The sequence below is a fragment of the Hyperolius riggenbachi genome, chromosome 1 (genome assembly GCF_040937935.1).
Source record: "Hyperolius riggenbachi isolate aHypRig1 chromosome 1, aHypRig1.pri, whole genome shotgun sequence".
NCBI lineage: Eukaryota > Metazoa > Chordata > Amphibia > Anura > Hyperoliidae > Hyperolius > Hyperolius riggenbachi.
The window spans coordinates 689748430-689762453 of NC_090646.1; the positions used below are offsets into that span (position 1 = coordinate 689748430).

The window sequence follows — 14024 nt, forward strand, 5'->3', positions numbered from 1 at the left end:
AGAACCTTAACATCCAAAACCACCAGGCGGGAGAACTCCTTCTACCCCCAAGCGGTTCGGCTGCTTAACGCCAACCTTCCCCGTCGGGGCCTGCCCACTAGCATGCCCTAGTGCCAGCACTCGCCGTCTGCCGGCCCTGGTTCCCAATGCGCCTGGGACTGTTATACGAGAAGGACAGATCTATACCTCTACTGAAGTCTTGCTACCTGTATAAATTGGTACTTGTATGTGTTTTTGTGTCTGTCCTCATACTATGTCTATGCCATGTGTACCACAAGCAATTCCGAGTATGGCCCTGCCGTACTTGGCGAAATAAAGTGATTCTGATTCTGAGGGAGGGGGGAGCGCGGAAGGGGGGGGCCCTAAGGTGAGGGAGGGGGGCGAGGCTTCCCCCCCTCCCCGCTGCTCTGCACAATTTCCCCCCTTCCTGCGCTGTGCCCCCCTCCTCAGCTCTGGGATCCTCACGAGGCGGGCTGGCTTCTTCCAGCAGTCGGGAAAACACCTCACTGTTTTCCCCCTGCATGTCGCTAATTTAGCGACCATAAGCAGCAGGTGGGAAAATGTACCAGAATTAAGAAAATAAAAAAAAATAACGTGTGAGGTATTTTCCCGACTGCTGATTACTTCACCTCGCACAGCTACCAGAATTGAGCCCAATGTGTCAAGCAAAGGTCTAGTATAATGAAAGCTTGAAAGACAAAATAATCAAATCAAAACTAAATTTTAAAATTACTTCCCAAAATCTAGATATGATGGGCAGATTTGACCAAAAGCCATTTATGTCCCCTGTATAGATTAGGCAGGTATGTGTCCCCAGTATAGTGTCAAAAACCTGAGCGGTTCTTGCCTTTTTCATGATTGCTAACTCAGTAAAGGACCAGCCTTTAAAGGATACCCGAACTGAAATGTGACATAATGAGATATACATGTGTATGTACAGTGCCTAGCACACAAATAACTAGGCTGTGTTCCTTTTTTTCTTTCTCTGTCTGAAAGAGTTAAATATCAGGTATGTAAGTGGCCGACTCAGTCCTGACTCAGACAGGAAGTGACTATAGTGTGACCCTCACTGATAAGAAATTCCACTTTTTATCTCTTTCTTGCTCTCAAAAGCCATTTTCTTTTAGGAAAGTGTTTTATAGTTAGAATTTCTTATCAATGAGGGTCACACTGTAGTCATTTCCTGTCTGAGTCAGGACTGAGTCAGCCACTTACATACCTGATATTTAACTCTTTCAGACAGAGAAAGAAAAAAAGGAACACAGCATAGTTATTTGTGTACTAGACACTGTACATACACATGTCTATCTCATCATGTCACATGTCACCTCGGGTATCCTTTAAAGCGTTGCTATCATATAAATCCGGCATAGCGGGGTTTGAACCCTCTATAACAGTAATTATACATTGACAGTGTACCTTGAAATGAATCAGAGCACTCAGTATATGATTTTATATAAAACATTGTATTTGCTTATCATACAGCATATATACAAAATATGAACAGTTCCAAGTAGTGTTTCCTTCTGACAGTATTCCATCTTATCAAGGCTTTATAGCCAAGCGATCAGCAATCTTCTAAGTACATTGAGAAAAGAATATAACAGTTGTGTTATGTAGAATAGGATCAAGGTCTTGTCTGTATTGGTAGCTGTGTATATAATAGCTGTGTAAAAACTTGTAGTAATCTTCTTGAAAAAAGTAGCATAAAAATAGCTTCTAACAGAATTTCTTGCTAATATCTTAACAGAACTTAAAGAGACTTTGTAACAAAATTTTTCATCCTTATTTCTTCTATCCTATAAGTTCCTATACATGTTCTAATGCGGTCTGGATTACTGCAGCCTTTCCTAGTTGCACAGTGGCTGTATTATCTCTGTTATATAATCTAATTTTCTTTCCTCTGACGGCTTTATCGGGCTCAGGCACTCAGGCTGGAATGTGCTGGTCTGCTTGTGATAGGACAGAAGCTATACACACCCTCTCTAGGCCCCCTGCAAGCTCTGTATGAGTAACAGACTGAGCTCCTCTCAGCCTATCACATGCTGGTTAGCAGCCATGTCTTTTTTGTTTGTAAACACTGCCTAAAACTGTTAATTACAAGCCAGGATTGCAGCAGAGAGTGGCAGAAACAGCACAGAGGGGCACAGGAGAACATACTAAAGAGAATGGTATGCTTTTTATTGTAAGAATTTTACAGTACAGATTCTCTTTAATGCTGAAAAATTAATAAAGTAAATCACCAAAATATGAAGCATATTACCCTTCTCTGTCATCTCTCACCAGGGAGGCTGTAAGGACAAGTGTCTCTCGTCCTTACCGCTTTCAGCATTTTTTCTGGACACGTCACACTCCTCCTTACCGCTAGGGAGGTTAAGACGTTCCACAAATTGGAAGTTTTAAAACTACTGGTGGTTGGCTGGTAGTTAAAAAGTTGATTGGAGAGGGGAAAACAAAGAAGTGCAGAAAATAATAGGCTGCTCAGCTAAAATGATAGCAAGTGCTTTACAATGGCAACCAAAACCTGAAGATGTGGAAGAAAGCAAAACACTACCATTCAAATGGATAGAAGAGTAGCCAAAATGGCAAGACTCAGCCAACAAGGAGGTCCAGGAAGCAGGGCTGCGGAGTCGGTACAAAAAGCATCCGACTCCTCAGTTTAGGAAACCACAGACTCCGACTCCAGGTACCAAAAATTGCTCTACAGCCCTGCCAGGAAGATCAAAGAAGGTCTAAAGTTACCTGATGAGTACTATTACAGTTAGGAGGTGCCTATGTGAAGCCAAGCTATCTTCAAGAAGCCCCCGCAAAGTCCTACTGTTTGCTGAAGAGGTTAAATTGACAGGCCTAAAGAGAAATGGTGCAACATTTTGTGGACTAATGAAGGGAAGATTGTTCTTTTTGGGTCTAGTGGATGGAGACAGTTTGTCAGACGACCCCCAAACACTGCATTCAAGCCACAGTACACTGTGAAGACTGTGAAGCATGGTGGTGCAAGCATCATTATATGGGATTGTTTCTCATACTTTGGTGTTGGGCCTATTTATGACATACCAGACAAGACAAGACAAGAAAGGTTAGATAAACTGAGTTTATTTAGTCTAGAGAAAAGACGCCTTAGAGGGGATCTAATTAACATGTATAAATACATCAGAGGGCAATATAATAGCTTGGCGGATGAGCTTTTTGTCCCTAGGCCTTCTCAAAGGACTAGAGGACATGATCTGCGCATGGAGGAAAAACGTTTTAGCCATTTATTTAGGAAAGGGTTCTTAACAGTTAGAGTGATTATGATGTGGAATGCATTGCCACAGGAAGTAGTTATGGCAAACGCTATACCTGCATTTAAAGGAGGCTTAGATGCTTTCCTTGCGTTGAAAGACACCCATGGCTACAATTACTAGGTAATGCCTAATGATGTTGATCCAGGGATTTTATCTGATTGCCATCTGGTGTCAGGAAGGAATTTTTCCCTTTTGGGGCTAATTGGACCATGCCTTGTAAGGGTTTTTTCGCCTTCCTTTAGATCAACAGGGATATGTGAGGGAGCAGGCTGGAGTTGTACTTTGTACTGGTTGAACTCGATGGACGTATGTCTTTTTTCAACCAAAATAACTAAGACAAATAACATTTATATTGCGCTTTTCTCCTGGCGGACTGAAAGAGCCAGAGCTGCAGCCACTAGGGCGCGCTCTATCTGCAGTAGCAGTGTAAGGGAGACTTGCCAAAGGTCTCCTACTGAATAAGTGCTGGCTTACTGAACAGGCAGAGCCGAGATTCGAACCCTGGTCTCCTGTGTCAGAGGCAGAGCCCTTAACCATTACACCATCCAGCCATCAGGGATCATAGATGAGCATGAATACCTCAGAATATTTGAAGAGCTCATGCTGCCTTATGCTGAAGAGGAAATGCCCTTGAAATGGGTGTTCCAACAAGACAACGACCCCAAACACACCAGTAAATGTCCAACATCCTGGCTCCAGACCAACAAGATTGACTTTATGGAGCAGCCAGCCCAATCCCTGGACCTTCATCCAATAGAAAACTTGTGGGGTGACATCAAATATGCATTTCTGAGGCAAAACCAAGACAAGGAGAAGAACTGTGGAATGTATCCCAACAACAATCACCCGGGGCTGGAATACCTGATCACAGGTGCCAGAAGCTGGGTGACTCCATGTAACACAGACGTGCAGCAGTTCTCAGAAACGGGTTATACAACTAAATACCAGTTCAGTGATTCAAAGGAAAGGAAAATCCTAAAACCGTTCTCAGTTTATATAGTGAATGTTTGAGTGTAAGAATGCAAACAATGCTATGTTTTTCAACACTTTCCTTCAATCTCTTTAGAGGAATGACACAAATATATAGAAAAACACAACACGTTTTCATTTGGAATAGAATGTGTAGTGTTCCCAATGTATGTGAATGTTTAGCCTTTTGAGCTTTATTCACTTTTTTTAAACACACTGCACAACTGTATTGTTTACAGGGAAAGTCTGAGGATTTAAAAAAACAAAAATCAACTTACCCGGTGCTTCCTCCAGCCCCTGGAGACATCCTGTGCCCTCGCTGCAGCTCCGCTTCCCGCAGGGTCCCCTCCGATGCAAGATGCTGACCTCGCCAGATGACGTCTGCTGCGGTGCTGGCACAGGAAATCTCCTTTTTATTTATTTTTTTAAATCCCCTGAAAGGAAATGTCAAACTCTCACCTTTTTCAGACAAGCTTGTCAGGTGGCATAGGAGACTCGATGCCTCATCTGCTAATCCCTTGTCTGACTCTCTATTTTGTCCACGCTACTATCCTCTAGCTCCCAAGGTCAGGGACCTCCCCCTAGTGTCTCCACCCCACTACCCTCTAGCTCACAAGGGAAGAGCCTCCTCCTAGTGACTCCACCCCACAATCATTTAGCTCACAAGGTCAGGGACCTCCCCCTAGTGTCTCCACTCCACAACCCTTTAGCTCAGAAGGGCATGGACCTCCCCCTAGTGTCTCCACTCCACCACCCTTTAGCTCACAAGGTCAGCGACTTCCCCCTAGTATCTCCACTCCACAACCCTTTAGCTCACAAGGTCAGGGACCTCCCCCTAGTGTCTCCACTCCATAACCCTTCAGCTCACAAGGTCAGGGACCTCCCCCAGTGTCTCCACTCCACAACCCTTCAGCTCACAAGGTCAGGGACCTCCCCCTAGTGTCTCCACTCCACAACCCTTTAGCTCATAAGGGCAGGGACCTCCCCCTAGTGTCTCCACTCCACAACCCTTCATCTCACAAGGACAGGGACCACCCCCTAGTGTCTCCACTCCACAACCCTTTAGCTCACAAGGTCAGGGATCACCCCCTAGTGTCTCCACTCCACAACCCTTTAGCTCACAAGGTCAGGGACCTCCCCCTAGTGTCTCCACTCCACAACCCTTTAGCTCACAAGGTCAGGGACCTCCCCCTAGTGTCTCCACCCCACAACCCTTTAGCTCATAAGGGCAGGGACCTCCACCTTCGGTCTCCACCCCACTACCCTCTAGCTCACGAGGGAAGGACCCCCCCTTGTTTCTCCACCCCACTACCCTCTAGTTTAGAAGGGCAGGGACCACCCCCTAGTGTCTTCACCCCACTACCCTCTAGCTCACAAGGGAAGGGACCTCCACCTTCGGTCTCCACCCCACTACCCTCTAGTTTAGAAGGACAGGGACCACCCCCTAGTGTCTTCACCTCACAAGGGAAGGACCTCCCCCTAGTGTCTCCACTCCACAACCCTTTAGCTCATAAGGGCAGGGACCTCCACCTTCGGTCTCCACCCCACTACCCTCTAGCTCACAAGGGAAGGACCCCCCTTGTTTCTCCACCCCACTACCCTTTAGTTTAGAAGGACAGGGACCACCCCCTTGTGTCTTCACCCCACTACCCTCTAGCTCACGAGAGAAGGACCCCCCTTGTTTCTCCACCCCACTACCCTTTAGTTTAGAAGGACAGGGACCACCCCCTAGTGTCTTCACCCCACTACCCTCTAGCTCACGAGAGAAGGACCCCCCTTGTTTCTCCACCCCACTACCCTTTAGTTTAGAAGGACAGGGACCACCCCCTAGTGTCTTCACCCCACTACCCTCTAGCTCACGAGAGAAGGACCCCCCTTGTTTCTCCACCCCACTACCCTTTAGTTTAGAAGGACAGGGACCACCCCCTTGTGTCTTTACCCCACTACCCTCTAGCTCACAAGGGAAGGACTCCTCCTAGTGACTCCACCCCACAATCATTTAGCTCAGAAGGGTATGGACCTCCCCCTGGTGATTCTTGTTTCTGTTGTAGCAGTATTGGTGATGTCACACCACACATTGGCTATGTAGGCATGTGCATATCGTGATGCTCGAAGAACAAGAAAAAGTACCCAATATAAACAGCACCAGATCAATCAGAGTTATATCTCAAAATATAATTTATTGGGAGTAGTTATCACATAAAAACATCTAAAATCACCAACGGTAACAACAGTGGGATAAGGATAAATAATTAGTCCAAACGTGTAACTATTTATACGTTCACTATACATATTCCTATTGGATCACTGTGCAATATATCATTCTGTATTTGCTATATATTGAGTGACATCTCTATCACTATTTATGCGTTTTGTGACTTATGATATCAATTCTTTGAGACTGAGATATAATACCTATTATCATTATGATACAATATTCAAGGGGTTTTGAGGGTATGTTATTAATTCTCACGTTTGGACTCATTATTTATCCGTATTCCGCTGTTGTCACCATTGGTGATGTTAGATGTTTTTATGTGATAACTATCCCCAATAAAATGTTGTTCTATTTTGAGATCTAATTCTGATTGGTCTGGTGCGGTTTATATTGGGTACTTTTTCTAGTTCTCCCTGTGTGATATCCGCCCAATTAGCACATTCCCTTCTCTATTCATTGTCCTATGCATTTATTTTACATGGTGCTTGTCCAGAATGAATGGTTTAAACATATAGTGATGCTCTGTGTGCTGATTGTATAGTATCTCCAGCTGCTTATGTATATCTCCTCCCCACTATTTGTTTTGTACTATGTACAGCACTATGGAGGAATTCAGTGCTATAAATAGAATAATAATACATGACCATTTTGCTGTCTTAATTGGAATATTTTTATTCTAGACTGCGGCCAAGAAGGTTAAATCTTTTGCCCGATTCAAAAAATTGCAAGAATCAAGACCAGAGTTTAAAGGCCAAAGCCTTGAGAAGCTTCTGTACCTCCCCCTGCACAGGGCATTCAAGTAAGCTTTATTCTGCATGCCACATAACTGCTGTATGGTGTGGCCTGATTGGTGGCTGCAGAATATCCTGTCGCCTGTGTCCTGATCGGTGGCTGCTGGATATCTGGTCTCCTGTGTGGTGTGTCCTGATCGGTGGCTGCTGGATATCTGGTCTCCTGTGTGGTGTGGCCTGATCGGTGGCTGCTGGATATCTGGTCTCCTGTGTGGTGTGGCCTGATTGGAGACTGCTGGATATCTGGTCTCCTGTGTGGTGTGGCCTGATTGGTAACTGCTGGATATCTGGTCTCCTGTTTGGTGTGGCCTGATTGGTGGCTGCTGGATACCCTGTCTCCTGTGTGGTGTGGCCTGATCGGTAACTGCTGGATATCTGGTCTCCTGTGTGGTGTGGCCTGATTGGTGGCTGCTGGATACCCTGTCTCCTGTGTGGTGTGGCTGCTTAGTATCCTGTCTCCTGTGTGGTGTGGCCTGATTGGTGGCTGCTGGATATCCTGTCTCCTGTGTGATGTGGCTGCTTAGTATCCTGTCTCCTGTGTGGTGTGGCCTGATTGGTGGCTGCAGGATATCCTGTCTCCTGTGTGGTGTGGCCTGATCGGTGGCTGCTGGATATCTGGTCTCCTGTGTGGTGTGGCCTGATCGGTGGCTGCTGGATATCAGGTCTCCTGTGTGGTGTGGCCTGATTGGAGGCTGCTGGATATGCTGTCTCCTGTGTGGTGTGGCCTGATTGGTGGCTGCTGGATATCCTGTCTCCTGTGTGGTGTGGCCTGATTGGTGGCTGCTGGATATGCTGTCTCCTGGGTCCTGATTGGTGGCTGCTGGATACCCTGTCTCCTGTGTGGTGTGGCCTGATCGGTGGCTGCTGGATATCTGGTCTCCTGTGTGGTGTGGCCTGATCGGTGGCTGCTGGATATCTGGTCTCCTGTGTGGTGTGGCCTGATTGGTGGCTGCTGGATATCCTGTCTCCTGTGTGGTGTGGCCTGATTGGTGGCTGCTGGATACCCTGTCTCCTGTGTGGTGTGGCTGCTTAGTATCCTGTCTCCTGTGTGGTGTGGCCTGATTGGTGGCTGCTGGATATCCTGTCTCCTGTGTGATGTGGCTGCTTAGTATCCTGTCTCCTGTGTGGTGTGGCCTGATTGGTGGCTGCAGGATATCCTGTCTCCTGTGTGGTGTGGCCTGATCGGTGGCTGCTGGATATCTGGTCTCCTGTGTGGTGTGGCCTGATCGGTGGCTGCTGGATATCAGGTCTCCTGTGTGGTGTGGCCTGATTGGAGGCTGCTGGATATGCTGTCTCCTGTGTGGTGTGGCCTGATTGGTGGCTGCTGGATATCCTGTCTCCTGTGTGGTGTGGCCTGATTGGTGGCTGCTGGATATGCTGTCTCCTGGGTCCTGATTGGTGGCTGCTGGATACCCTGTCTCCTGTGTGGTGTGGCCTGATCGGTGGCTGCTGGATATCTGGTCTCCTGTGTGGTGTGGCCTGATCGGTGGCTGCTGGATATCTGGTCTCCTGTGTGGTGTGGCCTGATTGGTGGCTGCTGGATATCCTGTCTCCTGTGTGGTGTGGCCTGATTGGTGGCTGCTGGATATGCTGTCTCCTGTGTGGTGTGTCCTGATTGGTGGCTGCTGGATATCCTGTCTCCTGTGTGGTGTGGCCTGATTGGTTGCTGCGGGGTATCCTTTCTCCTGCTTGGTGTGTCCTAATTGGTGGCTGCTGGGTATCCTGTCTCCTTTGTGGTGTGTCCTGATTGGGGGCTGCTGGATACCCTGTCTCCTGTGTGGTGTGGCCTGATTGGTGGCTGCTGGATATCCTGTCTCCAGTTTTTGTGTCCTGATTGGTGGCTGCTGGGTATCCTGTCTCCTGTGTCCTAATTGGTGGCTGCTGGATACCCTGTCTCCTGTGTGGTGTGGCCTGATTGGTGGCTGCTGGATATCCTGTCTCCTGTGTGGTGTGTCCTGATTGGTGGCTGCTGGGTATCCTGTCTCCTGTGTGGTGTGTCCTGATTGGTGGCTGCTGAATGACCCCCTCTCCTGGCTTTCTTTTTTGTTTAGGTATCGGCATTATCTGAAGGATTTGGTAGAGAATATCCTGCCCGGGAGCCGAGAATGCGTACAGCTGAATGGTGAGCGAATACCCAAAATGTTGTGAAACAATTATCCGTTTCCATGGGGTGTGTACTCAGAATAGTGAGCTCCATCCCGATATTACTATCTTTCCTGATTTCACTGTGTTTCTCCATAGTACTGTACTTGCTGCTGCTCCTCTCTGAACATGCTGCTCCCCTCTACCACTCTGCAACCCCTGCACTGCTCCTCTGTACCACTCTGCAGTCCCTGCACTGCTACTATGTACCACTCGGCAGGCCCTGCACTGCTCCTCTGTACCACTCGGCAAGCCCTGCACTGCTCCTCTGTACCACTCTGCAGTCCCTGCACTGCTACTATGTACCACTCGGCAGTCCCTGCACTGCTCCTCTGTACCACTCAGCAGTCCCTGCACTGCTCCTCTGTACCACTCGGCAAGCCCTGCACTGCTCCTCTGTACCACTCTGCAGTCCCTGCACTGCTACTATGTACCACTCAGCAGTCCCTGCACTGCTCCTCTGTACCACTCGGCAAGCCCTGCACTGCTCCTTTGTACCACTCGGCAGGCCCTGCACTGCTCCTCTGTACCACTCGGCAGGCCATGCACTGCTCCTCTGTACCACTCGGCAGGCCCTGCACTGCTCCTCTGTACCACTCGGCAGGCCCTGCACTGCTCCTCTGTACCACTCGGCAGGCCCTGCACTGCTCCTCTGTACCACTCGGCAGGCCCTGCACTGCTCCTCTGTACCACTCGGCAGGCCCTGCACTGCTCCTCTGTACCACTCGGCAGGCCCTGCACTGCTCCTCTGTACCACTCGGCAGGCCCTGCACTGCTCCTCTGTACCACTCGGCAGGCCCTGCACTGCTCCTCTGTACCACTCGGCAGGCCCTGCACTGCTCCTCTGTACCACTCGGCAGCCCCTGCACTGCTCTCCTCTGTACCACTCGGCAGCCCCTGCACTGCTCCTCTGTACCACTCGGCAGGCCCTGCACTGCTCCTCTGTACCACTCGGCAGGCCCTGCACTGCTCCTCTGTACCACTCGGCAGCCCCTGCACTGCTCTCCTCTGTACCACTCGGCAGCCCCTGCACTGCTCCTCTCTACCACTCGGCAGCCCCTGCACTGCTCCTCTCTACCACTCGGCAGCCCCTGCACTGCTCTCCTCTCTACCACTCGGCAGCCCCTGCACTGCTCTCCTCTCTACCACTCGGCAGGCCCTGCACTGCTCCTCTCTACCACTAAGCAGGCCCTGCACTGCTCCTCTGTACCACTCGGCAGCCCCTGCACTGCTCTTCTGTACCACTCGGCAGGCCCTGCACTGCTCTCCTCTGTACCACTCGGCAGGCCCTGCACTGCTCCTCTGTACCACTCGGCAGGCCCTGCACTGCTCTCCTCTGTACCACTCGGCAGGCCCTGCACTGCTCCTCTGTACCACTCGGCAGCCCCTGCACTGCTCCTCTGTACCACTCGGCAGGCCCTGCACTGCTCCTCTCTACCACTCGGCAGGCCCTGCACTGCTCCTCTGTACCACTCGGCAGCCCCTGCACTGCTCCTCTCTACCACTCGGCAGCCCCTGCACTGCTCTCCTCTCTACCACTCGGCAGCCCCTGCACTGCTCTCCTCTCTACCACTCGGCAGCCCCTGCACTGCTCCTCTGTACCACTCGGCAGCCCCTGCACTGCTCCTCTGTACCACTCGGCAGGCCCTGCACTGCTCTCCTCTGTACCACTCGGCAGGCCCTGCACTGCTCCTCTGTACCACTCGGCAGGCCCTGCACTGCTCTCCTCTGTACCACTCGGCAGGCCCTGCACTGCTCTCCTCTGTACCAATCGGCAGGCCCTGCACTGCTCCTCTGTACCACTCGGCAGCCCCTGCACTGCTCTCCTCTGTACCACTCGGCAGGCCCTGCACTGCTCCTCTGTACCACTCGGCAGGCCCTGCACTGCTCCTCTGTACCACTCGGCAGGCCCTGCACTGCTCCTCTGTACCACTCGGCAGGCCCTGCACTGCTCCTCTGTACCACTCGGCAGGCCCTGCACTGCTCCTCTGTACCACTCGGCAGGCCCTGCACTGCTCCTCTGTACCACTCGGCAGGCCCTGCACTGCTCTTCTGTACCACTCGGCAGGCCCTGCACTGCTCCTCTGTACCACTCGGCAGGCCCTGCACTGCTCCTCTGTACCACTCGGCAGCCCCTGCACTGCTCTCCTCTGTACCACTCGGCAGCCCCTGCACTGCTCCTCTCTACCACTCGGCAGGCCCTGCACTGCTCCTCTGTACCACTCGGCAGGCCCTGCACTGCTCCTCTGTACCACTCGGCAGCCCCTGCACTGCTCTCCTCTGTACCACTCGGCAGCCCCTGCACTGCTCTCCTCTGTACCACTCGGCAGGCCCTGCACTGCTCCTCTGTACCACTCGGCAGGCCCTGCACTGCTCCTCTCTACCACTCGGCAGGCCCTGCACTGCTCCTCTGTACCACTCGGCAGGCCCTGCACTGCTCCTCTGTACCACTCGGCAGCCCCTGCACTGCTCTCCTCTGTACCACTCGGCAGCCCCTGCACTGCTCCTCTCTACCACTCGGCAGGCCCTGCACTGCTCCTCTGTACCACTCGGCAGGCCCTGCACTGCTCCTCTGTACCACTCGGCAGCCCCTGCACTGCTCTCCTCTGTACCACTCGGCAGCCCCTGCACTGCTCTCCTCTGTACCACTCGGCAGGCCCTGCACTGCTCCTCTGTACCACTCGGCAGGCCCTGCACTGCTCCTCTCTACCACTCAGCAGGCCCTGCACTGCTCCTCTGTACCACTCGGCAGCCCCTGCACTGCTCTTCTGTACCACTCGGCAGGCCCTGCACTGCTCTCCTCTGTACCACTCGGCAGGCCCTGCACTGCTCCTCTGTACCACTCGGCAGGCCCTGCACTGCTCTCCTCTGTACCACTCGGCAGCCCCTGCACTGCTCCTCTGTACCACTCGGCAGCCCCTGCACTGCTCCTCTGTACCACTCGGCAGGCCCTGCACTGCTCCTCTGTACCACTCTGCAGTCCCTGCACTGCTCCTCTGTACCACTCGGCAGGCCCTGCACTGCTCCTCTGTACCACTCGGCAGGCCCTGCACTGCTCTCCTCTGTACCACTCGGCAGGCCCTGCACTGCTCTCCTCTGTACCACTCGGCTGGCCCTGCACTGCTCTCCTCTGTACCACTCTGCAACCCCTGCACTGCTCCTCTGTAGCACTCTGCAGCCCCTGCACTGCTCCTCTGTACCACTCGGCAGGCCCTGCACTGCTCCTCTGTACCACTCGGCAGGCCCTGCACTGCTCTTCTGTACCACTCGGCAGCCCCTGCACTGCTCCTCTCTACCACTCGGAAGCCCCTGCACTGCTCCTCTGTACCACTCGGAAGCCCCTGCACTGCTCCTCTGTACCACTCGGCAGCCCCTGCACTGCTCCTCTGTACCACTCGGCAGCCCCTGCACTGCTCCTCTCTACCACTCGGCAGCCCCTGCACTGCTCTCCTCTGTACCATTCGGCAGGCCCTGCACTGCTCCTCTGTACCACTCGGCAGGCCCTGCACTGCTCCTCTGTACCACTCGGCAGCCCCTGCACTGCTCCTCTGTACCACTCGGCAGCCCCTGCACTGCTCCTCTGTACCACTCGGCAGGCCCTGCACTGCTCTCCTCTGTACCACTCGGCAGGCCCTGCACTGCTCCTATGTACCACTCGGCAGGCCCTGCACTGCTCCTCTGTACCACTCGGCAGGCCCTGCACTGCTCCTTTGTACCACTCGGCAGGCCCTGCACTGCTCCTCTGTACCACTCGGCAGGCCCTGCACTGCTCCTCTGTACCACTCGGCAGGCCCTGCACTGCTCCTCTGTACCACTCGGCAGGCCCTGCACTGCTTCTCTGTACCACTCGGCAGGCCCTGCGCTGCTCCTCTATACCACTCGGCAGGCCCTGCACTGCTTCTCTGTACCACTTGGCAGGCCCTGCACTGCTCCCCTCTATCACTCGGCAGGCCCTGCACTGCTCCTCATATATTGTCCGGCTGTGGCTCAGGAAAGGGGGGGGCGCACTTGGGCAGTACAGCCGCTGGTGGTGGTGAACTTTTGTCCCGGGCAGGCAAGAGGCATTTGGGATGTGCATTAGGTATCCAGTTATTTGTTTTGAGGTCTGGCGGGGATCATGTAAGTCTGATGCAGTGTATATAAAATATATATCTCTGAGAATATTGTTGGCGGAGGTTCGGAGATGCTAGTTAAGCCGCTGCCAAAAACCTCTTCCCACACTTTGTGTCTAAATCAGTCATTAAAGTGGTCCGTTTTGATTTACTAGTACGATGTAGTGTAGTATGCTCATGCGGTACTGTATCGATGTCCCCAATGATGCCTAGTCAGGCCATCCTTTATAAGTGCCAACACTGGTGAGGTATTAAGAGAAATAGAGAGACCTCTAAATTCTGCACACACAGCATGTGTCAATTGCAAGCAGTTTATCAATCAAATAAATTACATTGGCTGACTGTGGCTCCACCCAGTTTAGTGAATTTGGAACTCAGTCACCCAATGAATGGCTGTAGCTGGTTTGAAGCCTCTGCCATTAACAGTGTAAGACTGGTAGCAGTTTAAATATTCCCATTGAAAATCAGTGGTTGAATTTTGATTGGCTTTTGTAGGCTCCACCCACTT

At 51.7% G+C, this 14024-nt stretch overlaps 1 protein-coding gene across 1 annotated transcript in view; it reads left to right on the forward strand.

Annotated features, from left to right (window-relative positions):
* Positions 1–14024, forward strand: part of ARHGEF39 (Rho guanine nucleotide exchange factor 39) — a 175182-nt gene that overhangs the window by 13113 nt on the left and 148045 nt on the right. Inside the window, exons 2-3 of the mRNA XM_068272778.1 lie at positions 7152–7270; positions 9314–9384. Of these exons, the coding sequence (XP_068128879.1) occupies positions 7152–7270; positions 9314–9384 (190 nt within the window). The remainder of the gene's footprint in view (positions 1–7151; positions 7271–9313; positions 9385–14024) is intronic.